The sequence below is a fragment of the Leptonychotes weddellii genome, chromosome 9 (assembly GCF_054177405.1).
Source record: "Leptonychotes weddellii isolate Sample4059 chromosome 9, ASM5417740v2, whole genome shotgun sequence".
Lineage (NCBI taxonomy): Eukaryota > Metazoa > Chordata > Mammalia > Carnivora > Phocidae > Leptonychotes > Leptonychotes weddellii.
Genome location: NC_138377.1, coordinates 34321361 through 34346043, shown reverse-complemented (window position 1 = coordinate 34346043; position 24683 = coordinate 34321361). Strand labels below are relative to the sequence as shown.

The 24683-nt window shown below is 40.5% G+C and overlaps 1 protein-coding gene across 1 annotated transcript in view; it reads left to right on the top strand.

Annotated features, from left to right (window-relative positions):
* SYT16 (synaptotagmin 16) overlaps nucleotides 1-24683 on the top strand; it is a 234334-nt gene that overhangs the window by 92334 nt on the left and 117317 nt on the right. The window contains exon 2 of the mRNA XM_031033765.2: nucleotides 23956-24132. Within this exon, the coding sequence (XP_030889625.1) occupies nucleotides 23956-24132 (177 nt within the window). The remainder of the gene's footprint in view (nucleotides 1-23955; nucleotides 24133-24683) is intronic.

The following is a 24683-nucleotide window of genomic DNA, read 5'->3' as shown; positions in this document are numbered from 1 at the left end:
TAAAATTGGGTGGCCTGGGAAAATTACTACAGTTTTACTGTAGTGAACTCTTAACACTGTTGAGTGAAAGAATATTTTTTTAATAGATTTTTATTTATTTCAGAGAGAGAGAGAGAGAGTGTGCATGTGAGCATGAGTGAGGGGGGGAAGGGCAGAGGGAGAGGGACAAGCAGATTCCCCACTGAGCAGGGAGCCTAACACGGCTCCATCCCAAGACCCTGAGATCATGACCTGGGCTGAAGGCAGCTGCTTAACCGACTGAGCCACCTTGGCAGTCCAGTGAAAGAATATTTTTGCTTGCCCACTGTCCATTCCTTCTTTCTCTTTATTTTGCCCAGGGGACTTACCTCTCCCCATTGCAGGCAGTTTGGCTGGTATTTTGTATCAAGCAGCAGCTCCAGCTAAGAGGTCTGACTGCCCCAGACGGCCCTCATTCTGTTTTTCCATTTTATTGTTCCCTTTTCTTTGTAACCTGTGGACTTTGCATATCATTTCATCAAATTCTAGTTTTACCTTTTAGCCAGAGTTAGGATTCCATTGTTGGCTAGAGAAAAACCGTACCCCTTCATTGCTGGTGCTGGCCCTAGTGCTGGTTTTCCAGCTGACCAGGGCTTTGTGACCAGCAGGCAGGTCACTCCATCTCTCTAAGCCTGTGTCATGATCTGTGTCATTGATGGTAATAAAACCAATCTAGTAAGGTTGTTGGGTGGTGGGGGGGGGGTGGTCAGGTGGAACTGACCATGTGACCCTGTAAGTATATGGTTGGCACATGTTGGGAGTGTGATGCCTGTTAGTTTCTCTTCAACATGGAGTTTCATTGGGAATGTGCTTGGCCTGTGAATTTGAAACTTTGCTCTGAATGTGTCACATGTGGACTCTAAATTAACAGACTTAGAAGGATGTTTCTGATAATAATTGTGCTTAGTTTGTTCTTAGTCTTTCCTTGCATTGTGGTAAGCACATAGTAGGTGCTTTCTAAATACAAATTCTTTTGAATGGCTTTTAAAAACCATTAAACAAGGACATTGGAAAAAGTTTTGTTCTACACATTCTTAGTGTTACACTTTTCAATCACCAATGTTTTAATAAGTTGAGCAAAGGGCACAAATATTCTGGCCCTTTGGCCAAGCTTGGAAATATTTTCACTGGGAGAGCCTTTATTTAACTATATTGCTTTAATGGAATTTGAGATGTATAGGAACATTTTAATTATCAGAATGTTCTTTAGAAAAAGCCTCTGAGATTTGAGATAAGTTTACATATTATTATATGAATCACAATTTGCTTTAAGAGCTTATCTAAATCCCATCTGTTTGATTGGAAAAAGGAACTCGGAATGAATCCATCTAATTTTCGGTTTTCTTCCTTGGAGAGAATCGTGATGGAAAGTCAGAATGGGGTTATGTGCTGCCTTTTTTGATGGTTTCTAGTGGAAGTTTCAGGGTTTCCATAGTAATGCATGAGGAGTCATCATATTCTGTCATGATTTCCTAGCAAACAGAAGAGCATTGGTAACTGTGGTTTAGTATAAGTGAAAAAGTTGACAGCAGATCATTCTAAAATTGTTCTGGCTATTCAGGGACGGGTAGGGCAGAGCATCGTACTCTCAACCGAAGGTGACTGACCCCCAGCTCCACAAGGCAGATAACATAGTTCCTGTTCATCCAGTGGCAATGCCAGAGAGTACTAGGTATTTTGACTAGGCATGAGACAGGTGGGGTCCTGCCATATTGCCCCTGAGATTCACTAGAGAGTTTGCATTTGAGGAAATTCTGATGTTGCTGTACCTCTATCTTCTCCTTTCCCCCTCTCTCCCTCCCTCTCACTTTTTTCTCTCCCTGTCCCAACTCCCCCCCGCCCCAGGCCTTCCCCTCTGCTCCCTGTCCCACCCCTTCCCCTTCTCCGTTCTGTGGCTACTCCGACAGCCGTGGCTTCAGCTGTTCAGAAGGCAGAGGACAGTGGCACGGGACGGTGGCCGAGTTCCTTGGAGAGCAGGGTCACACGTCTGGCCACTGTCCCTGGCATCTTTCCATCACCCTCAGGCTGCTGGGCCTGGGATATTCCCTTCCTGTCACAATTCAGCCTGTTTTCAGGTTTCCTAAAAATAGCAGCATTTTACCTCAGGTCACAAGGTATACACGCACGTCTTTGTTTTGTTCAATCTGAACGAAGTGTTCCCATTGGTGAATCTGGAGGCACGAATAAAGTCTCCTCAGCAGCTGTCCAGCCGAAGTGTGGATTTGTCTTAGAGACAACAAAGCCAGCAGAAATGAGTGTGCCAGGAGCACTGGTGGTGGTTAGGTGGGATTTCCCAGTGGGCCGTGATGTCTCTGTGTTTCCCTTTGCAAGAGCTTCAAAGTTTACCTTTGCTTTAAGCTAATTTTGCTTTGAAACAGTATTCCATCATGATTTTCAAAGTTGGTTGTCATTCAGAATCGCTGGGGCAAGCACAATGTTAATGGCAACCCTATCTGGCAATTTGCAGCTTTTTTTCTCTGCTTAGTTAACACAGTTAAGTGATTTAATAAGTTCTAGAAAAGTCAAGGTGGATCCTTTACCTCAGGAGAAGACTAACTTCCTTATCTTGCCATTCATGGAAGTCCCCTTAAAGTAAGAGACTTGAGAGCTGTAAGACTTAACTTGCTTTTAGATTTTATTTAAAAGTTGTCAACTCCTACCTAGGCTCTACCTCTCTTGCTCTTTTGGTTAAAATCACTGAAGCATTTGTTGACAAAGTTGCTGATGACCTCAGGCCCAGTTAAGGTAATTGTCTTGGCACACAGCTACTTTTGATGGTCAGGAAGCCCTCTTTTCCCTTTGGCAGACTGGGAGTCTAATGGGAGAGTTTCCAGGAGAAGTATTGCTCTTTAGACAGCAGAAGTGGAGGTTCATATGATGTACCAGACTTCCCAGATGTGATATGGCTTTTGGGTTTGTTGGTTCAGAGAACTGGAGGAAAAAGGAAGAATGGAAACTTCTCTTTTTGCTGCAACAGTAGGAAACTCCAGAATCATGTTTATGGGCAAACTTAGAATCCATCCATTCATGGGACCCCATCCATCACCTGCTTGCATGAGTAGTGAGGTGGGTAAGTGTGACACATGAGTGTTCGCCTTTTGGGGACATTGGGGTACAGTGAGGAATACCCACTCATATTTTCATCTGATGCCTCTTGCAAGCCTCCTTGCATCCCAGCTACACACACACACACACACACACACACACACACACAGGGTATTACAGGGAAGAAACTTGAAGGGAAGAGATCACACACATCTAGCCTGTAAGTTTAGTTTAAATTCTCAATTATCCAAAGATAAAGAAACTTTTAAGAAATAAGAAAATAAGATGCTTAAACAGGGTAGGACTGCTACGCACTATCTCTTTACACATTTTCCTCTTACCCCCTTCCCTGGTGTTTAGTGAATGGTACTGTACCCAAACACCACAGCAGATGCCTTATGAGATTAGGGCTGGGGCAGGGTACAAGGGCTATTAGACATTTACCCTCCAGGTCTTCACAGTGCAGAAACGCTTTAGCTATACAAAGCCGCCCCGGTTGCCTGGTATTACATGTTCATCCAGGCAGGTGGTGTGGAAATGCTATAGAGTTCACCTTCATAGTTGGCTGGGAGGAGACAGGTAAGGGAGGACTTGAAGTAGGAAGGCATTCTTGGGGAGAGATTGGCTTATGGGACCAGGGGCCTAGAATTAGACAAGTACCACTCTGCCCAGAGGCCGTGAGGTAAGGATGCTAGTTTTGTTGAACTCTGAGTTTCCCATGGGGGTACAGTGGGATAAGCTGGAGGAGATTGCTTGGAGTTAGACCACGTATAACCTTAAGAGGAACATGGGCTCTATCCTGTAGCACACGTGTGACCATTACCACCAGCTGAGTAAGAGTGACATGGTACAAACAGTATTTGGTGAAAATGAATTTGGTGTAGTGCTAAGGATGAAGTTAGGGGACTGCGAGAACATGGAAACAGAGTCTAAAGGGACTACATGGTAGTTCATAAGGGATATATAAAGAACATGAACTGAGGGGTCCTAGTGCTTGGAAACTTGGCTGCAGAAGCCTGCAGGACTTCCTCTGTCCCCACTTGATGCACAACCTCCTCCTGGCCCTGACAGTCAGTCTGTTTTAGGGTCAGGAACAGAAACATGTTTATTCAGTGAGAAAGCTAATAATTCTCTTACCTACATGTGCAGTTCAAGGGAAGACACCTGCATTAGTCTCCTCGGGCTGCCATAGCAAATACCACACACTGGGTGGCTTCAACAGCAGAGATGTATTGTCACCCAGTCCCGGGGGCTGGAAATGCTGAGCAAGGTGTGTGCAGGGTTGGTTTCATTGTGAGGCTTCTGCCCTTGGTTGCTAGATGATCATCTTCTCCCTTTGTCTTCACCTGGTCTTTTCTTTGTACACACACATGCCTGTGTTTGAATTTCCTGCTCTTATAAAGACATCAGCGTAGGGGCTTAGGGTCCAGCCAAAGACATCTTGTTAACTTATTATTATTTTTTTTTTAAAGATTTTACTTATTTATTTGACACAGAGAGAGAGACTGCGAGAGAGGGAACACAAGCAGGGGGAGTGGGTGAGGGAGAAGCAGGCTTCCTGCCGAGCAGGGAGCCTGATGTGGGGCTCGATCCCAGGACCCTGGGATCATGACCTGAGTCTAAGGCAGACGCTTAACGACTGAGCCACCCAGGCGCCCTCTTGTTAACTTATTGACCTCTTTAAAGACCCTATCTCCAAATAGAGTCACAGTCTGAGGTACTGGGGGTTAGGACTTCAACATATGAATGTTGGGGGGGGCACAATTCAATCTGTAACAGCACCTAAGGAGAAGGAAGATGAGGAGCAGGAGGAGGACCAAGGCCAGGCATCTTCCCCGACCCCTTATCCAGGCTCTTGGCTGCCTGTTCCTTGTGGTAAAATGGCCATCTCCAAATACAAGTTCCCGAGCCAGCTTTCTGTCATCCTTTTCTAGGACAATGTAGGCTGATGTCATCTGGGGGATTTTCAACTCCCAATTTTAGGATTAGCAGCCTTTCTCTTTTTTTTTTTTCCCCCTTTCCTTTTAACTTCTCTGGCAATGCTAGTTTCTTACCATATTTATTGCAGTCGTCTGTTTATGTGCATGATAATTTTTATCATGATGGCAGGGAATCTCTGAAGATAAATGGAATGTATAGAATAAACAGGTGCATTAAAAGTTATAGCTACATGGTTTTCATGAGTGTCTTCCTTTTAGGGCTAGCACTTGTTTCTGACTTCTCTCCCCTCTACCCCTGAGATGACCTCCTCTTTATTTCCAGTGTTCTCCGTTCCCATCAGCTGGCTGAGGCTGAGGCTGAGGCCTCAGGTCCCCATGTCCTTGCTTCTAAATTCTTGTTCCCTTTGGGACTTCGGGCCCAAACTGCTTTTTTCACGGTCACCTGAGCCCTTACTGAGAGTGTTTACTGCATTTTAGCCTCAGAAAAGTCACGATGAGGCAGGATGGTGGAGTGATTAAAACCGGGGACCCTGGCCAGACTGCCAGGGTCAAATCCTGGCTCTGACACTTATTCTTCTGCAACTTTGGATAAGTTACTCTCCAAACCTCTGTTTTTGTTTTTGTTTTTTTTTGTCATCTGTTAAGTGAGGATAATAATAGTCCCAGCCTCAGAGGACTGTGAGTTTTAAATGAGTATAAAGTGCCTGGCACATAGTGATTGCCACGTGAGTGTAAACTATAATAATTATTATTTTGCTTGCCTTTGTTCTGAGTAACTTCCCTGGAGATTCAGAGCTTGCTTGGCTCCTTCTGCATCCCCCCCCTACCAGGCTTCCCTTTTGAAACCCATGTAGGGGTGGGCAGGCATCCCTGGAATCCTCCTCAGACCAGCTGTCTGTTTATTAAACTGATAGCCAGAAGTAGTTGACAAGGTCTGTAAATTGTGCTTGTCTTGGGGGCAGTTCTGCTAGAACAGTCCCGGACTGTGTGAGCCTTTGCCTTCCACTCAGGCCACTACCTGGAGAGCAGTTCCCCATGCAGCCACTGTGGGCCCTTGAAGTTTCCACAGAAAGGAGGGGCTGCTCAGGCCTCAGCAGAGACCTTTGCCCCTTTCTTTTGCAGAAGGACCACCTTCTTGGAGCCAGGAGACTTTTATGATCCCAGGAAAAGTTTGGAATGGCCTGGGGTGGGCGGGAGCGCTTCTGGTGATCTTAGTTGGGATACAGGACAAACACATCTCTGTCGGTGTTGAAGATAAGGTTCTCTGCCTTTCTAAGTTTAAACGGGCTTCTGCAGGGGTGCCTGGGTGGCTCAGTCGTTAAACGTCTGCCTTCAGCTCAGGTCATGACCTCAGGGTCCTGGGATCGAGCCCCACATCGGGCTCCTTGCTCTGCAGGAGGCCTGCTTCTCCCTCTCCCACTCCCCCTGCTTGTGTTCCCTCTCTCGCTGTGTCTCTCTCTGTCAAATAAATAAAATCTTAAAAAATAAATAAATAAATAAAAAATAAACGGGCTTCTGCATGGTCACGGTCATGCTATACATACATCAGCTCTTCTCCTTGTGCCTATGGCCTGCCTTGGGCTGGCCACTGCTGGGAAACTTCTGAGTCCTTAACTGGCCCCTCGTGAGCCCCTTGTGAGACACTCCATCATCACAGGATCCCCAAGAGCTCCGAGATTCACAAGTTCACCATAAAGGCACCAAGTTATGTACAAATCAGTATTAATTCAGGTCTATACCAGTGTTTCCACTCTTCAGATTATTCTTTGCCTTGGGCAAAGGGTGACAGCTTTTGTTTTGTTTTGTTTTTAATATTTGAAATCTGCGTTCTTCACCCTGTTCTTCTCTGCAATCTGGGGTTCTTTTTGTAATCCTTAGTGACTTTTTTTTTTAAAAAGATTTTATTTATTTGACAGAAACACAGCGAGAGAGGGAACACAAGTAGGGGGAGTGGGAGAGGGAGAAGCAGGCTTCCCGCTGAGCAGGGAACTTGATGTGGGGCTCGATCCCAGGACTCTGGGATCATGACCTGAGCCGAAGGCAGATGTTTAACGACTGAGCCACCCAGACGCCCCCCTTAGTGACTTTTTGAGAAGTTCTTGAACCTTCTCCCTTCCTTCAGCATGCTCCTGCTTCCACAAGATGGAGCCTCCTGCTTGACCCCTCTCATTGTATCTTTTTGCTCTAGCCTGTAGCTTCCCCCTTACATACTTAAACAAAATCCCTTTTTTCTTCTTAGCTCTATGGCTCATTTAGTGCTCCCTCCCAGTCTTCATCTCTTCCCCAGGTGGAGGACCCCATTGTTAAGGCTATAAATGTGCCCCTTTCCCCACAGCAAGTGCTGATGCATCTCTCTCAATGAAGCATGGGGCAGGCCCTTAATTTCTAGTTTGGACAATTGAAATGATCTATCTTAAAGATGGTATCTAAAGACAAGTCAACAAGCATTTCAGAAAATATCTGGAGCCAGATGAAGTTCATCCAAGGGCAGAAGAGATACCTTGCCTTTAGCAGGCAAGGCTTCTTTGCCCATATATACAAAATATTACTCATCAATCAAACTAATTTGTTTACCAATATTAAAGGTGTTCCAAAAATTGGCAGAGCATACTACCTTACTCTAATTTAACAAAGTATATTATGTAAGCTACATGTTTCAGATATCGGTCTTATTTTTTTATTTTAGAACTGTTAATAAGATAAGGTATTGCTTATAGATGTTGAAAATGGTATGTTTTAAAATCAAGTTGTTGGAATGTTTCTTGCTAAGTCACTCAACCTCCTTTAAATTTTTTTCCCATTTTACAACAATTGATCTTTATATCCCCTTCTTCAAGTCTTGTTTTGCGTGAAATAAATTTTCTACATGTGAAGCCTTCTTTGAAAATCTTTATTAAATTTCTTGGAGTTCAGAATCCAGTTGCAGGGCGCCTGGGTGGCTCAGTTGGTTAAGCGACTGCCTTCGGCTCAGGTCATGATCCTGGAGTCCCGGGATCGAGTCCCACATTGGGCTCCCTGCTCGGCAGGGAGTCTGCTTCTCCCTCTGACCCTCCTCCCTCTCATGCTCTCTGTCTCTCATTCGCTCTCTCGCAAATAAATACAATCTTAAAAAAAAAAAAAAAAGAATCCAGTTGCAGTCATGAGTGGCTGCTCAGTAAAGAGGTTGGTTTTCCACGCAGGAGAACAGGCTCTATTCAATCTTTACTCTCTTCAGTGGAGATATAAGTGATGTTATCAAAATGGGACTCCACTAGGTTTAAATAATGAAAGTTTAGCTGGGAGAGATGTTAGATAAGCCGAGAGATAAATTTCTTCTTCTGTTTTTCTACTTACAGTAGGATTCTAAAACAATCTCTGCAGGAGTTTAGGTAGTTGCAATCTTATCAAAGATATGTACAGAATATTTTTGGTTTTGAATTGATATTTCAGGGACTGCTTTCTTAAACTTGGGATGGGGGTTGAAAGGAGACAAATGGGAGAGAATGTCTGGAGATGTTTTAATGCATTCTGAGACATTTTAGTTTGATTTGCTTATGTTCTAGGTTAATGTGGACCTAAAGTTTTTTTTCCCAGATACTTGCGTAATGCTTATAGTTTATCCTCCTTATGACTCTACCAAATATGAACTGGTTCGAAAACAGAACATTCTCAGGTAATGTTTTCTGTGGATGGGTCCTGCATATTACTGTTCAGACATTGTGTAGAGCTGAAGGAAGTGACAGTTTTGCACTGAAAACAATAGAGATACAGGCATCAAAGGACATTTTTTTTCTTTAATTTTTAATTAATTATTTTTATTATGTTCAATTAGCCAACATATAGTACATCATTAGTTTTTGATGTAGTGCTCAATGATTCATTAGTTGCATATATAACACCCAGTGCTTATCACCACATGTGTCCTTCTTAATACACATCACCCAGTTACCCCATCCTCCCCACCCCCCCGTAACCCCCAGTTTGGTTCCCAGAGTCCAGAGTCTCTCATGGTTTGCCTTCAAAGGACATTTTTTTCAGAGGCTTTATTTCTGGTTCTCTTTCCAAAACCAAAGGCTGTTTAGGGCTAGGTCATATTCTGTGGGGGAAGAGGGCAACAAGTAAAATGGTGGGGTCACAACCCTATGTTTTGAGGAATGGTTGAAGAAACTTACAGTTGTTTAGGTTAGAGGAGAAAGTTGGGGAGGCATAAGCGCTGTCTTCAGCTATTGGCAGGGTCGATACTGGCTTTCTGTGGGAAGAAGAATGTCTACCCAGAAGAAATGGACAAAGAAGGAATGGGTTGCTTGGCGGAATATGAGCTTCCCAGCCACCAGAAGTTTTCAAAAGATGCTGCTGGGTGTCACTCAGGGTTATTATATACTGGATTCCTTCACTGAGTGAGATGTAGGAGGTTCTTGGCGGGGAGAAGGACACTACTGCAAAGGTACTGTGATCCGAGGGGAGGATTGCAGGGAGAAGTTGCAGAGAGAGGTAAGATCAGAACTGTCGGAATGCATGTGAAAACCTGGGCTCTGGTTTCAGCTCTGCCAATGTATTTTTGGGTGTTTGGGATAGATCTCTTGGCCTTTTTGGGCTTTAACCTTTATTTCTGTAAAAGGAAGGTTTGAATCGGTGTCCTCCAGGGCTCCTTCTAAATCAACAGCTTTAAGATCATTGTTGTCCCAGCCTGCACATTTGCTAGTCAATGTACTGCAGACCCCGAAACACTGATAGACCTAAACCATAATAAAAGAGCGGCAGAACAACATGCTTGTTGGAGCCCATAGGACATACCAAATACAGGGTTTGTTTTTGTAAGGAATCTTCCAGAGACTTACCTCATTCCATACTCTAATTCAGTGATAGTTTATATGCAATAAACCTATCAGTAATTTAATATAAAACATAATCTTGGAGGTTACACTTGTTAATTTAATTAAACCAGCATGCATTATGGATCTATTATGAGTGAGGCATCAAGAATATAAAGATGAAAAAGAGGACACCATTTCTGGCTTCAGTAACTTTACAGTTTAGTGGGGAATTACAGATAGAATAAAACAATGGTGCAGCGTTTTGAGTTAGATGTAAAGATACAAGCACTGTGCAAAGGACACAATCATATAGTCTGCCTGGTGGGACAGGGGTGGGATTTACAGAGGAGTTGTCTTCCCAGTGTGTCCTTACAAGATGGGCAGGACTTTGACTGTTGGAAAAGGTCATTCCAGGGAGAGGGATTACTCTGAGCAAACACAGAGGTTTTAAAGTACACGACTGGTTTAGAGAACAGTGAGTATCTATCTAGTAAAGCCAAGCACGGTATACCTGGGAGGTGTTCTTGGTAACCAGACTGGAAAGATGGTTTGGGGCTGATTTGGAAGGGGTCTCAAATGTTATGGTAATAGTTTCAGCTTTAACCTTTAGGTGGTGGAGAGTCCTAGAATCTTTTATGCATGACTGTAGGTCTGTGGTTCATATGGCTAACTCTGTTAGGGGTTATAGAATGGGTTGGTGCTGTGAGGAACCTGGCAGTATCCAGCCTAGGAGTGTGTGTGTGTGTGTGTGTGTGTGTGTGTGTGTGTGTAATAATCAGTACTCAACCATGTTCATGAAATGATCTCAATCTGAACCTCACCATCCTGTAAGTTTATTATTAAAGTAGCTTAGCCCAGGGATGCCTGGATGGCTCAGTTGGTTAAGTGTCTGCCTTCGGCTCAGGTCACGATCCCAGGGTCCTGGGATCAAGCCCCGCATCGATCCTCGCATTGAGCCTGGCATCAAGCCCTGCACTGAGGTCCCCGCTCAGCGGGGATCCTGCTTCTCCCTCTCCTCCCGGATTGTACTCTCTATGGACTATCTCTGTCTCTCTCAAATAAATAAATAAAATCTTAAAAAAATATAAAGTAGCTTAGCCCAGCTAAGTCCTCTTCACCAGAGATCCAAATTATATTTTTAAGAAATTAAATAGTTGAAAACTTGAATTAAGCTTTAATAATAATAATAATAAAACATCAGGAAGGAAAGAAGGAAAGAAGGCAGGCAGACAACATCAATTTGGAATCTTTGTAGAGGTTCAGCCTGGTAAGAGCCTGACTCAAGTACTGCACTAAGAATGGAATGGGGAGGACTTTTGAGGTCTCAGAAGGCTTTTGAAAAGGATAATGAGTTAAGTCCTAGGCTTGGTAATTTGGGGAATGCCTGCAGGACATCCTGGAAAAGATATATGTGTCAGATTAGAGTTTTGGCTTATAGACACACACTTGGTAGCCCTCAATGACAGCTGAAGCCATGAGAAGACACAAAATATCTGGAGGAATGGGACCCAAACACAGAATCTTGAAGAATAAAAAACTCTGAGAGGTGAGCAGAGAAGTGGAGCTCCAAGAGAGTGGGTGAACTGATAAGCAGAGAAATCAAAATCAGAAAATTCTGGTGATGACTTAGGTGTGTAGAAAGAAAAGTTGAAGAATAAGGATGTGGGATGTGGGTTCTAGCTTTGCCCAGAGGTTTGGGTATTCTGATCCCAGGACCATTCTGGGATCTGAGCAAGAGTGTCTTTGGGAGAAGGTACCTAAGTCATTTGTCTCATTCGGGGTTGGAAATAGCCCTCAGGAAGATCCCGCTTTTCATGCTCTTTTTTCGTTGCTCACCAGGTAACCCTTTGACCCACAATTTCATCTTAAGTGGAGCCACCCCCAGATATAAGATTGACTGTAGTTCTATAGATACAAATTGGTTCTAGTTCCTGGGCCAGGAATAACCATTATAATAAAAAAGTTGGGGTCCTAATTTATCACATATCTCATTGGTGGAAAAGCACACAGATGTCACATAGTCCAGCCTTCAGGACCTCACATCACCCTGGGTTATAGAATTAGGTAGTACAGTGCTGGACCTGAACCTCCTAACTCAGGGCCAAAAGCTTTTTTGTATCTACTCTGCCTTTGTTATAACCTCTGGCTGATTTAATTACAATGATGTAATCCCCAAGAGTCTGAGCATCTCGTGGTAAATTTTAAATATCATATTCTTAAACCCTGGAATAGTATTTGGACTTTGATGGCCTCACCAAGATGTACCAATAATTGAGGTTCACTTGAATCCATCATCCTATCTCTTTCATGTTTTACATCATCAGAATGATCCTGGTTCACCCATGAAAGAAATTTAGCTCTCTGTGACTCTGATCTGGTGAGGGTAGCTTCTTACCCTAAGCAAGTGTACCTGGAGGAGACACAGGTGTCTCAAGAGGCAAAATTTTCTGGTAAAAGTGATCAGTACATAGCATGTTATGAAATCAGAGCTTTGTTACACAAGACTTTGCAATATGGTGCCTGCAAAGCACCAGAATAAAAGCACTAATCTTCTGTGCCTCAAAGCCCTACTTTTATAGTCCTTGTTTGCTTTGCTAATTAAGAGACTTTTACAACTCCCTCTTGACCTGAATGTGTAAAATGCTGCATGTTGTTTTGGCTCTTCTAATAGCTTTTGTTTGGCACATTCTGAATTTATAAGGTCAAATGTAATTAGTTCCAGATATCCAAGGCTCCAATGGGAAAAATGTTAAGGGGCAGTGCATCTCAAAATCTGCTTAAAAGTCTCTGACATTTTTGCATCTTTCAAAAAATGTTTAACTTGGCCTTGATTTTGGAAGGGTAAATGCGGAGAAATTTGAGGGAATAACTGGCCTGAGTTAGGTACTTCTGCTCAAGGTTGGGAATAAAGGACCCCTTTTAGATAGACCTGTCATAGTTGTGTTTTAAGATCAATACTCATGGCTACCATGTGGAGCCAGACCCCTGACTTTCATGCCTACAACGGTTTGACCCCGTGTAATCTTCCCTTGATGTGCAGTAATTATCAAGTGGAATGCCTAGTGCAGATGGCCTCCCGTGCTTCCATGCACAGCCCTTCTGAGTAGGGACGCTATGCGGCAGAGTGATGTGGGCACGTAAGTGGGTGGAAACTTTCTAATGTGTCACAATAATAACAATGCAGAATCCTTTTGCTGTTCAGCTTCCCCTAGAACTTCAGCCCACGCAGCAGCCTACTTGGTTCACAGTCCTATGTGAATGCTAGACAATTAGCAGCTGATAATGAAGAATGCCATGGGAACCAGTGGGAAAATAATAGCTTACTCCAAGGATATAATGAAATGAAATTAGCACAGAGAGTAAAACAGACAATTTATGCTGGTGTTTTTTTCTTTTTCCTTTTTTTTTTTTTTGTAATGAAAAAAGAACCAGTAAATGCTTCTAGTAGAGAAGTATGAGAATCGATTAGAATCCCATCTGTTTTGGAGGGGGGTTTTATTCAGAAATTAATTCCAGAGAAACTCCTAAGTTTCTACTATGGAACTAGAATAGGCAAAAGACAGCTATTTCATTTGAATACAATGATAATTTTGTTCAGTGTTGTTACCTAAATGGTTGCATGTGGTCTGAACTTTAGACAGGGATGCTAATGCTGGATAATTGATTTTACTGTTAGAACTATATTTGATGCTCTTAGCTGAAATGTCAGTGGATTTTCAGTGTGCCCAGCAAATTCTTACTAAAAGGGTAGACTTGTATCTCTGTGGATGGATAACTTTCTGAATACACAAAAACGTATTGTCTGAGAAATTGGGCATTTAAAGGACCCTTAAATCTTCTTCCTATTTCTGGATGTCCCATATGTTTCTTAGTCTTTGAGCATAAAGCTCTATATACTACTTTTTGGGGTCAAAAGTTAAAATCTGAAGTCTTTACAATAATCTTTTAAAAATATTTAACTGTATTAGACTGCAAGCAATTTTTTTTTGAAGGTATTGAATTGGTAAAAAACAATTTTGTTAAAACTTCAGTCTCATTGTGTGGGCAGTCTTCTGTGAATTGAAAAATAAAGAAGTTATAAACAAATCAAAATTATATTTCACTCCAAATGCTTTCCAAATGCATTTATTTTGGAGAGTTGAAGAAAGTTGGATATCTTTCTTCTGATATTTTGTCTGCCCGAAGTAGACTTGTCTCTCAACTTCTCTCATTTATAAAAATATTCCCTTTGTGCTTGAAAGCTGAATTGCCACATTGATTCAACAACCATTCCACCAAAAGGATATATATACATGTATATTCTCCGATGTTTCAACATGACATGCTTTAATTGGGCATATGTTCCTAATTTTATCATATAATTATATTAAATTCAGTAATGTTAAAGTTAAAATGAATAATATCCATGCTAACTGATTGATTTTATTTGGCAAATGACATATAAATTGTACAATGCCCATAAATTACTCAGTGAAATTCAGCAATATAAGTATGCCATTAAAAATCTAACAACCTAAAAATGTTGACTGTAGCCTTATAAATCATCAACATTATCTAATTCCTTTAGTTTCTTTTCTATCTTCTTCCTCATCTGGGAAGATGTGGGAAAATGGAGAGGTTGGAGACAGTAGAGAATAGCTGAAGTGTTCAGGGAAACTCAGACAGGTGAAAAAGTCTCAAGGATTCCCTCCATGGACTATTGGTGTACTTCAACCACTTTCATCATTAAATGCTGCTTCTGAGCTAACCATCTGAGCATTAAGAGGAAAGAGAGCAAGATTGCTGATCATTCTTGGTTTCTAGAAGTATGTGTGTGTGTGTGTGTGTGTGCACGCGTGTGTGTGTGTGTTAATGCTAAGGGACAATTAACATTTTAAACATGTAAAACAGAGAGGTTAGGTTACTTAATTCTCAGAAGAAGATGGACACATTTCAACACACATATATTATTATATTAAAGATAGCACCCCATGTATGCCCCCAAATGCTGTGTTCTCAACTGTTTTGAGAAATGATTGGTTGCTAGTGACTCCATATGTTGTTATGTTTTATTTTGGAACATGTTAAAATCTCACTTAGGTTTCATTAAGCCATTTTTTGAAAGGTCTATTTTTTCCTTCCAAAGAATTTGTTTGAATATGTGGTTTAACATATCCTGGTTAGCTATTACTGGGAAGAAAATTTAAGTGGAAACACCCATTTTTCTTTAAATATATATATTTTATATAAAATATTTTATATTTCTTAGTCCTAGAAAGTTTTAGAAAAATGATTGACTATCCATGAAGGTTGTTGAGGTTATAACAAATAGCCTTAAATTTAGACACTGGAAAAACAATGTGCTAAGTATCAAAAGTTTTGTTCTTTGATTATTATTATTATTTTTAGTTCTGGAAGCATTACCAAAGGAAAAAAGGAAAATTAAATCCCTCAATTTAAGTTGTTCTATGCTAATTTTTAAAAGTGATTTATTTACTTTTGTAGTTGATTGTAAAAACACAGCTGATGATATAAACGAGTCTAATTGTATGGATATTTTTAAAGTTGTGCACTGAAGTAACTGTATATGGAGTTGGCACATCGGTGTTCAACTCTGAACTTCTGTTCTTTTTGGTAGCGACAAAGAAAGTCTGAGCATAAACTCTAGGTCAAAGGCCTCAACTCTTTCGTGGAGCCCAACTCAGGGTTTGAACTCACAACCCTGAGATGGGGACATAAGCTGAGATCAGGAGTTGGACATTGAACTGACTGAGGCACCCAGGTGCCCCAGGCCTCAACTCTTATTGTCCCAAAATTGCCTTTGAAGACATCTCCTTGTTTCGCCAAAGCCTCTGATATCTAACACAATAGCTTTTATGGTCACCTCCTCACCCGAGGATCCTGGCTTATGTCCACCTGACTGGTAGACATCTATGCTGTACTCAGTTTACCTCTGCTCTGACCTTGTTCACTGTCCTTCCTGGGAGGCTTCTCAAGTCCTCAGGTGGATGGATCACTGGAAGAGGATGCATACATGCCCAGGAAATCCTGAATTCTTTTTTAAATTTACTTTTCTTGAGATATAATTGCCATATAACATTGTATAAGTTTAAGGTGTACAACTCGTTGATTTGATACATTTATATATTGCAATATGATTACCATTATACCATTGGCTAACCCATCTATTATGTCACAGAATTATCTTTTTTTTTTTTTTTTTTTGTGGCGGGAACAATTAAGATCTAGACTCTTAGCAGCTTTGAAGTTTTTTTTTTTTTTTAAAGATTTTTATTTATTTATATGACACAGGGAGAGAGGGAACACAAGCAGAGGGAGTGGGGGAGGAAGAAGCAGACCCCCCGCCAAGCAGGGGAACCCGACGCGGGGCTCGATCCCAGGACCCTGGGATCATGACCTGAGCCGAAGGCAGACACCCAATCAACTGAGCCACCCAGGCGCCCCAGCTTTGAAGTTTATTAATAGTACTGTTTTGTCTGTAATCACTGTGCTGTGCATTAGACTAATCCCAGAATTCTAAGGTGAACAAGCTTAGGCTCAAGTCAGGGACTTCTGCTGCATAACCATGCTTGAGAACATCATAAAAACAATTTCAAAGTCATGCTGCTTTTTACAGGGATGAGTGAAATTGAAATTATATACCTGAAAACAGGACTTTAAGGTTGATGGATACTCAAAGGTGGTAGGATTTTATAAGCGAGTGGAGTTTTAGATTTACCTCAGGCTTTCCTCATGTTTTTAATGAGATTCTTCATGTTCCTCAAAGTGATGCCAAGAGAGTTTATTCCTGAGAAATTGTAACTTTACTTTTAAATTATTTCTATTGTCATTGCTCAGTTAATTCTGATCCCCCCTTACCATTTTGTTAAATAAAATTTCAGCTTCCTCTCCTCTTATTTCTAGCTCTTGTGAGTCAAATGGCTGTAATTGGCTAGCCTTTTTTTTTAACCTCTTCAACAACCATGGAATGAAATTTACAAACATCTAGTGACTGTGTGACATGCAGAGACTTCCCTATTTATGTCACTGTATGCTCTGTCTTCTTCTTGAGCCATTGCTTGAAAATCAACAGATGGGGCTATCCAGTAGAACATGAGAGATATATTTAACTTTAAGGAAGTTTTCAATATAAACTATGTGACCGAACTTCATACCCATCTGATTTCCAATTTAGCAATTACTGGAATAATTAGATGAGTTACTTTGCAGATGGCACTTAAGTTTCTTGACATATGTGCCCTTGTCATCTATAGCAGATGATACATGTAATGCTTGTTCTTCACTATAGCATTTGTATATATGGGATGCAAAATGAATTTAAGCTTCCCTGCCAAAGTCTCTAATTTTGTTTAGACCCAAATGCAGCATCAAACCCTCCTTGGCTTATACTGATAGAGCTGTTGGCTTGCTGTGTTCAGTGTTATACATTGAGGGTAGAGCTGTGCAGACTCCAGTTCTCATAACCTATAATATTTAAACTTTATATTTAATTCTACATATTGAATAATAAAATTACAGAATGTTTAAACATGAAGAAAGTCACTTTCAAATCAAATTGAAGAAAATTATTATAATATTTTTCATATTTCCTTCCAGTCTTTATTAAAATGATATATTTGCAATTTAAACTTTCTGAGATAAAATCCATATTCTATAAAATTCACACTTTTAAAGTGTAGAATTTAGTAGTTTTTTTTAAAAGATTTTATTTATTTATTAGAGAGAGAGAGAGTGTGAGAGAGAGCATGAGCAGAGTGAAGGGCAGAGGGAGAAGCAGACTCCCCACTGAGCAGGGAGCCTGATGTGGGACTCGATCCCAGGACTCCAGGATCACGACCTGAGCCAAAGGCAGACACTCAACTGACTGAGCCACCCAGGCGTCCCGAATTCAGTAGTTTTTAGTATATTCACAAAGTTGCACAACCATCATCACTATCTAATTCCAGAATAATTTCATTACCTCAAAAAGAAAATCCATACCCATTTGTAGACACCCTCACTTCTCCCTTTCCCCACCTTCTGGGAATAACTAATATACTTATTGTCTCTGTGGATTTGCCTATTCTGGACATTTCATTTAATGGAATCATATGATAAGTGGCCTTTTGTGTCTGACTTCTTTTCAGTTAGCATGTTTTCAAGGTTCATCCATGTTGCAGCATGTACCAATGCTTCATTTTTCATTGCCGAATATTTAGCTGTATGGCTATATCACATTTTGTTTATTTATCAGTTGATGGATATTTGGGCCATGTCTATACTGTTATGAACATTCATGAGCACATTTTTGTGTGAAAATGTATTTTCAATTCTCTTGGTTATATAGCTAGAAGTAGAATTGCTAGATTATGTTTGGAGTTTTAAACCACTTTTAAAAAGGACAATTTGTGTGCAACCCTGGTAAAGCAATTTTTACAAGTCTGGGGTCACTGCCAACTTCTTAGCCATTGCTATGATATTCTACTCATCTAGAAAGCACATAAGCTAACCTACAGCTTAACATAGCATTTCTCCAACAGACCCTCATGCACGTGTTCAGACTTTCCACTAAGTACCCGTAAACACATAGAAAAAGATGGAATTAGAATTGGTAGATTCTAGGAGGAACATGAACTCTGTTGAAATAACCAAACTTGCCAAACTAAGCTTTTTCTCTGCTTTTAGCCAGATGTGTACTTATTCCTAGAGTTCTCCACCATCCAACTTGAAAGGAGGGGAAAAGACGATATATCCCTCCCCTGCCCCCCGTGTGCCACTGACTCAGAAATTCGGAGTTTACAGTCGTGAGTATGGTACAGTGGTTAAGAGCATACTTTCACCTGTTTACTTGAGTGACAATGTGTAGTCTGTATTTAAGAAGATCTATCAGAATGCAGAAGAGAAAAACAAAGAGGAAAAAAATTAAAGTCGGTAGCCAAAGAAATACTTACCCTGTTTAATATAGAAACAAGAGTAGTTAGAATAGAAGAAATTGCCAAAGACGTAACTGAAGAAAACTCTCACAAGCTTTACAAAAGCCATAGATATTTTGGTGGAAAATCTGGGTTCCAGGAAAAAAAATCAACAAAAGATACTCACAAAAAGATACCTTCTGGTAAAATTTTTGTGTTAAAAGATTCTAGCAACATTTTGACCAAAACATTCTGTTGCCCATAAAAAGTAGAAAAAAGTAAGCTGCAGCATCACACTTATTTATAAACATTAAAGGTTAAAAGGTAATGGAGCAATATCTATACAGATTTTAGGAGAAAAAAATATTGACACCTACTTTAGAATTTTATACGCATCCATAGTTAACTCACTGCCACCAGAATTATTGCTAACAGAAATATTTTCATCTCCAAAAAACAGTTATTTTGAGGAACACAAGGGTTTATTCCCTCATTTTTTTTTTATCTTTGGAGATTATATTGAATAATTTCTTCATGTTGTTTCCAGTCTGGAATCTGAGGGACTTTATATTAAATGTATTAATATCAGCATGTAAAATAGTGTTTCAGTGATGATAAAGATAGTTAGGAAAAAATTTGTAAGAAAAAAACAGCAGGTTAGCCCCGATGGGTGGTAAGATTTCATATGATCTTTTTTTTTTTTTTTACATTTTCCATTGTTATCAAAATATTCTACTACATGAATGAATTGTTTTTTCTTTAACATCTCTAAAAATAGTAGAACTTTTAATCTAATAAAAAATGTTTTATGAACCAAAAAGGTAAAATCAATACAGACAATTTAGTATTTTCCCAGTAGTCAAAATGACTGGAAGGAAGTACACAAAATCTTAATAATGTTTGTCTTAATTTTTTCTATATTTTGCAGATTTTATTAAATAAGCCTCATGTTGCTTTTTTTTTAGGTTTTATTTATGTGTCAGAGAGAGAGAGTGCACAAGCAGGGGGAGGGGCAGGCAGAGGGAGAAGCAGGCTCCCCATTGAGCAAGGATCCAGATGCGGGGCTCGATCCCAGGACCCTGGGATCCTGACCTGAGCCGAAGGCAGATGCTTAACCGACTGAGACACCCAGGCATCCCCTCATGTTGCTTTCCAATGGAAAAATATACTTTGTTCAAAAATAACAAATTAGTTTCATTAACGAATGACATTAGGTGCAAATGTTTCTGCTTATGAATGATAGATGAACTCTCTTTTTCTTAAGGCTGAATGTTATGTAAATCATATCCTGTGTAGTTTAGTGTTACTGACCCATTTGAGGTTTATCTTTTCTTTCCAGAAGTTTTCATTGATAGGTCCATTTATCAATGTGTTGAACAAAGAAGAGTTCAACATTTATTCAGGTAGCAACTATTTATGGAGTGCACCCTATGTTAGCTGCTGAGAGTACAATGAGTAATCGAAGCACAGTCCCTGTTCTTATGAAAATATGTCTTATTTGAACACTGTTGAAAAAGCTGTTAGGGGTGCAGTGGCAGGGAACACACAGTAAAAGCATCTAGCCTGGTCAGGAGGAACAAGAAAGGCTTTCAGAAGAAGTACAGTATCAGAAATAGCCAGAATAGAGGTAAGCATTTGCCTCACATAGTTGAAATAGCCTATCCAAAGGTCTGGAGGTGAGCTATGTTTGGGGGACCAGAAGTAGGTGAATACACTGTCAATAAAAAGTTTGATGTTGAAAAAAAGGTTTGATGTTGGGGAGTGATGAGTGATAAAGGCTGAAATCACTAGCTAGGTCATGAATGGCCTTGTAAAACAAGTTAATGAATTTGAATTTTGTCCTGTGGGTAATGGGAAGCTACTGGAGGGTATATTAGTTTCCTAGCATTACCATGACAAATTTCCAGAAACCTTATGGCTTAAAACAACAGAAATTTATTATCTTCCAGTTTTTGATGCCGGAAATCCAAAATCAAGATGTCAGTGGGTTTGGTTCTTCTAGAATCTCTGAGGAAGAATCTGTTCCATGACTCTCTCCTAGCTCCTGGTGGCTGCTGACAACGCTTCGTGTTCCTCAGCTAGAGGTTTCAAAACTCCAGGCTCTGCTCCTATGTTCACATGGCTTTCTTCTCTCCGTCTTTTCCTATTCGGGCTCTTGTAGGGGCATTTATCATTAAATTTAAGGCCCACCCTTATCCAGGATGATCTCTTCTCAAGATTCTATCCTAATTACATCTGCAAAGAACTTTATTTCAAATTAGATCACATTCTGAAATTTGGGTGGATGTATCTTTTGGGAGGCCACAATTCAACCCATTACAGAAGGTTTTAGGAGGGCAGTTGAGCAAATCAGACTTGATTTCAGAAGGATTTCCTTGGCTACTGTGTAGAGAAGGGATTTGAGGGGGTAATTCTGGGCACATAGAGATCAGAGAGAGTCTGGATAAAGGATGCTAGTGGCTTCAGAGGTAAGAAAGTGGAGATGAATATAAGAAATACTCAGAAGGTGGTTGAAAAGGGGAAAAGAGAGAGGGCTATGGTTGAGGAGCATATGGTGGTGAAGAGAGGCTTTGAAAGATTGGGAGGTATATGATGTGTTTTTAACGCAGGTGAGAAAGATGTTGTATTTACAAGGGGAAGTAGCTGAAAATACATGTATGAAGGGCAAAAACAGAGAGAGATAATTGTTTTGATGAAAGGAATGGAGATAAGGTCCAGAGCACAGACTGTGAACAAAGCTGTGCATGCATACTGTATTTGACTGCTGCTAGATATTTTTTAAAAGATTTTATTTATTTACTTGAGAGAGAGAGAGAGAGAGAGAGGGAATGAGAAGGGGAGGGGCAGAGGGACAAGAGACTCCCTGCTGAGCGTGGAGTCCAACTTGGGCCTCGATCCCAGGACCCTAGAATGTGACCTGAGCTGAAGTCAGACACTTAACTCTTAACTCAGGCCCCCTGCTAGATATTTTTTTAAATTAAAGTTTAGTTAATACAAATGTTATGTTAGCTTCAGGTGTACAACATAGTGATTTGACAAGTTTATACATTATGTCATGCTCACACAAGTGTAGCTACCATCTGTCACCGTACAACGCTATTATAAGACCACTGAATATATTCTTTAGGCTATACCTTTCATCCCCATGACTTCTACATTCCATGACCAGAAGCCTGTACCTCCCACTCCCCTCCACCCATTTTGCCCACACCCAGCGCCTCCCATCTGGCAACCATCAGTTCGGTCTTTGTATTTATGGGTCTATTTCTGCTTTTTTTGTTTATTTTTTAGATTCCACATATAAGTTGAAATCGTATGGTATTTGTCTTTCTTAGTCTGACTTATTCACTCAGCATAATATCCTCTAGGTCCATCCATGTTGTCGCAAATGCCAAGATCTCATTCTTTTTTATGGCTGAGTAATGTTCCATTGGGTGTATATATATATATATATATACATATATCATATCCCCTTTATTCATTTATCAATTGATAGACACTGTGTAGCTTGGCTATTGAATAATGCTGCAATAAACATAGAGGTGCATGTATCTCCTCAAATGACTGCTCCTAGATATTTTAACAGCTCTGCCAAGATGATGGTGGTGATGTTGGGGAAGATGGTTACTCCTGTTTGAGAACTCACTATATGTCAGGTGTCACACCAATTATTTTCCATGTGTTACCACATTGAATCTTTGATACAGCTGGATTTATTATTTCCTTTTGTTGCTTAGGAAACTGAAGCACAGAGAGGTTAAATCATTTGCTCAAGGCCACGCAGATAATAAGTGGTAGAGTGTGATTTCCTCTCAGGCAATATAACTGCCAAACCCATGCCAATAAGCACTACTACCCAAGCTGCCTCTGCAGACAGAGGGAATAATCAATATGTGCATAGTTTTTCCTCATGGTATATGTTGGCTTTGATAGCAGACACTATTATCATTTTGCAGACTACCAAGCTACTATCTTGCCTGCTATTTTTTGTTTTGTTTGTTCTTTCATTGGCTTGCCACTGGATTGGTTCTGTGAAGCAGTACCATTTATTTTCTTTATCTTTCCATGGCACTGGAACCAGTTTGAACCATCCTTTCTCTGTGTATCTGGATGGTAGAGTGAGGTAAATATTATCCCTTCATATTATTAGTCTACGTATTAAACCTGCCCAAGGATTAAAGCTGCTTTTAGGAGATTGATTTTCATAAGCTTTCCATGTACCCAACTCCCTTGAATAAATCTTATTGACACCTGCTCTGTAATTAATTCCTTAATCATGTTGCTTTCTGGATTTTTTTTACCGAGTATTGTCTTGGCTCAAATGTCATTTCCTTAGAGGAGTCTTCCCTCAATCCTGATTTAGTTCTGGTCTCCCTGCTATATGCACCTCATAGCTGAACTCAGTGGCTGGGACTCTTTAAGGTACACTGGGTAGCACTTAACCAAGGTCAAATAAAGCTCAGGATATTTTGATGAGGAGGAGGAAGATGGGATTTCATTTTTTAGAGTTCTAAAATATTAATCAGTTAAAATATACTTCTGATCTCTTACATGGATTAGGAATTTTCTTGTCACCATTGATGATGATAATCATCATATTGCATAGTTGGATTTGCAAAACTATATCCAGGAAATGACTTTTTGTCCAACTGCAAGTATTGATAAATGAAGATGTCTTAAAATTTGTCTCAAGTGATTATTTTTTAAGTTTTAGGTAGCTGTGTTTTTAAGGGACATGCTTTTTTTTTTGGAGAGACAGAGACAGAGAGAACAAGCAGGGGGAGAGGCAGAGGGAGAGGAAGAAGCAGACTCTCTGCTGAGCTGGGAGACTGACATGGGGCTCGATCCCAGGACACGGAGATCATGACCTGAGCTGAAGGCAGATGCTTAACCATCTGAGCTACCGAGGAGCCCCCATGGGACTTGTTTTATAGCACTTATCAACCATTTCTAGCTCAACCCATTTGACAGATATCTCTCTTATAGTTTGTGTGTTTGAAGCTGAATATTAGGCTAAGGACAGGAAGAAAGCACAAGTGCTAAATTATAGAGGTCTGTCATCCGAAGAGCCAGCCTAACCAGATGTACTGGGCACCAGTATTTTTTTTTCTTTCTCCTGTACACAGTCCTGGGAATGCCAGCAAGTGTTAAGACTTGTAGAGTATTTGGCACTCTAATTAATAAACATGAACTTTGATCAGTTGTTAGAACTAAAAGTTGGTTTACTTTCATTTTGATGATGTTTTTTCTTTTGTGTTCTCTTGCCAGTTCCTCCTGAAGCCATTGGCTTCTTGTCAGCAGTTGGGGTCTTTATTGTTCTTTTGGTCGTCCTCTTCCTCTTCATCAACAAGAAGATATATTTAGAAAAAATAGGCCTTCCATGCCTGGAGCAACGAGGAAAAAGGAAGCACTCTAAAGACAAGACTGGGATCCGTGAGGGGCTGGGTAAGCATGATGCTTTACATTCTCCTGAGCTTGACAACTTGCTGTGGTTTGGGTGAGGGGAAGAGTGTCACTGTTTCCAGGATAGGCCTCATTAAGAAATCAACGTGAGCTGTGGTAGACATGATGAATGGACATTACCAAAGAATACATTAGCCTTATGAAAGTAATGCCCTCCTTCGAGTTTGAAGAGCAGATGGGAAAAAACTGACCACCACTTCCTGTCATCTTAGCTTTTTAAGTGTCTGGGTTGAGTTTCCCTCTGATTAATGCTTGACAAAAAAAATGGTTTTTCACAGACAAGAGCCTTGATATGTTTTAGTCTCATTATATTGGAGCAGTGTTGACATTTCACTTCAGTTGGCTATTTTTGAGATTTTCCTTGCTCAGGGCCACTTCCCATCTCATACGGCAATAGCCACTTTTCCAAAGGGAGGTTTTTACTCCTTAAGCTCAATGAAACTACAACATTTACTCATCGCCTTCAATTTGTTGGAGGAAAGTAACATACTTAAAGAAATAATTGGCTTCCTGTTTTTATCTTTTTTTTTTTT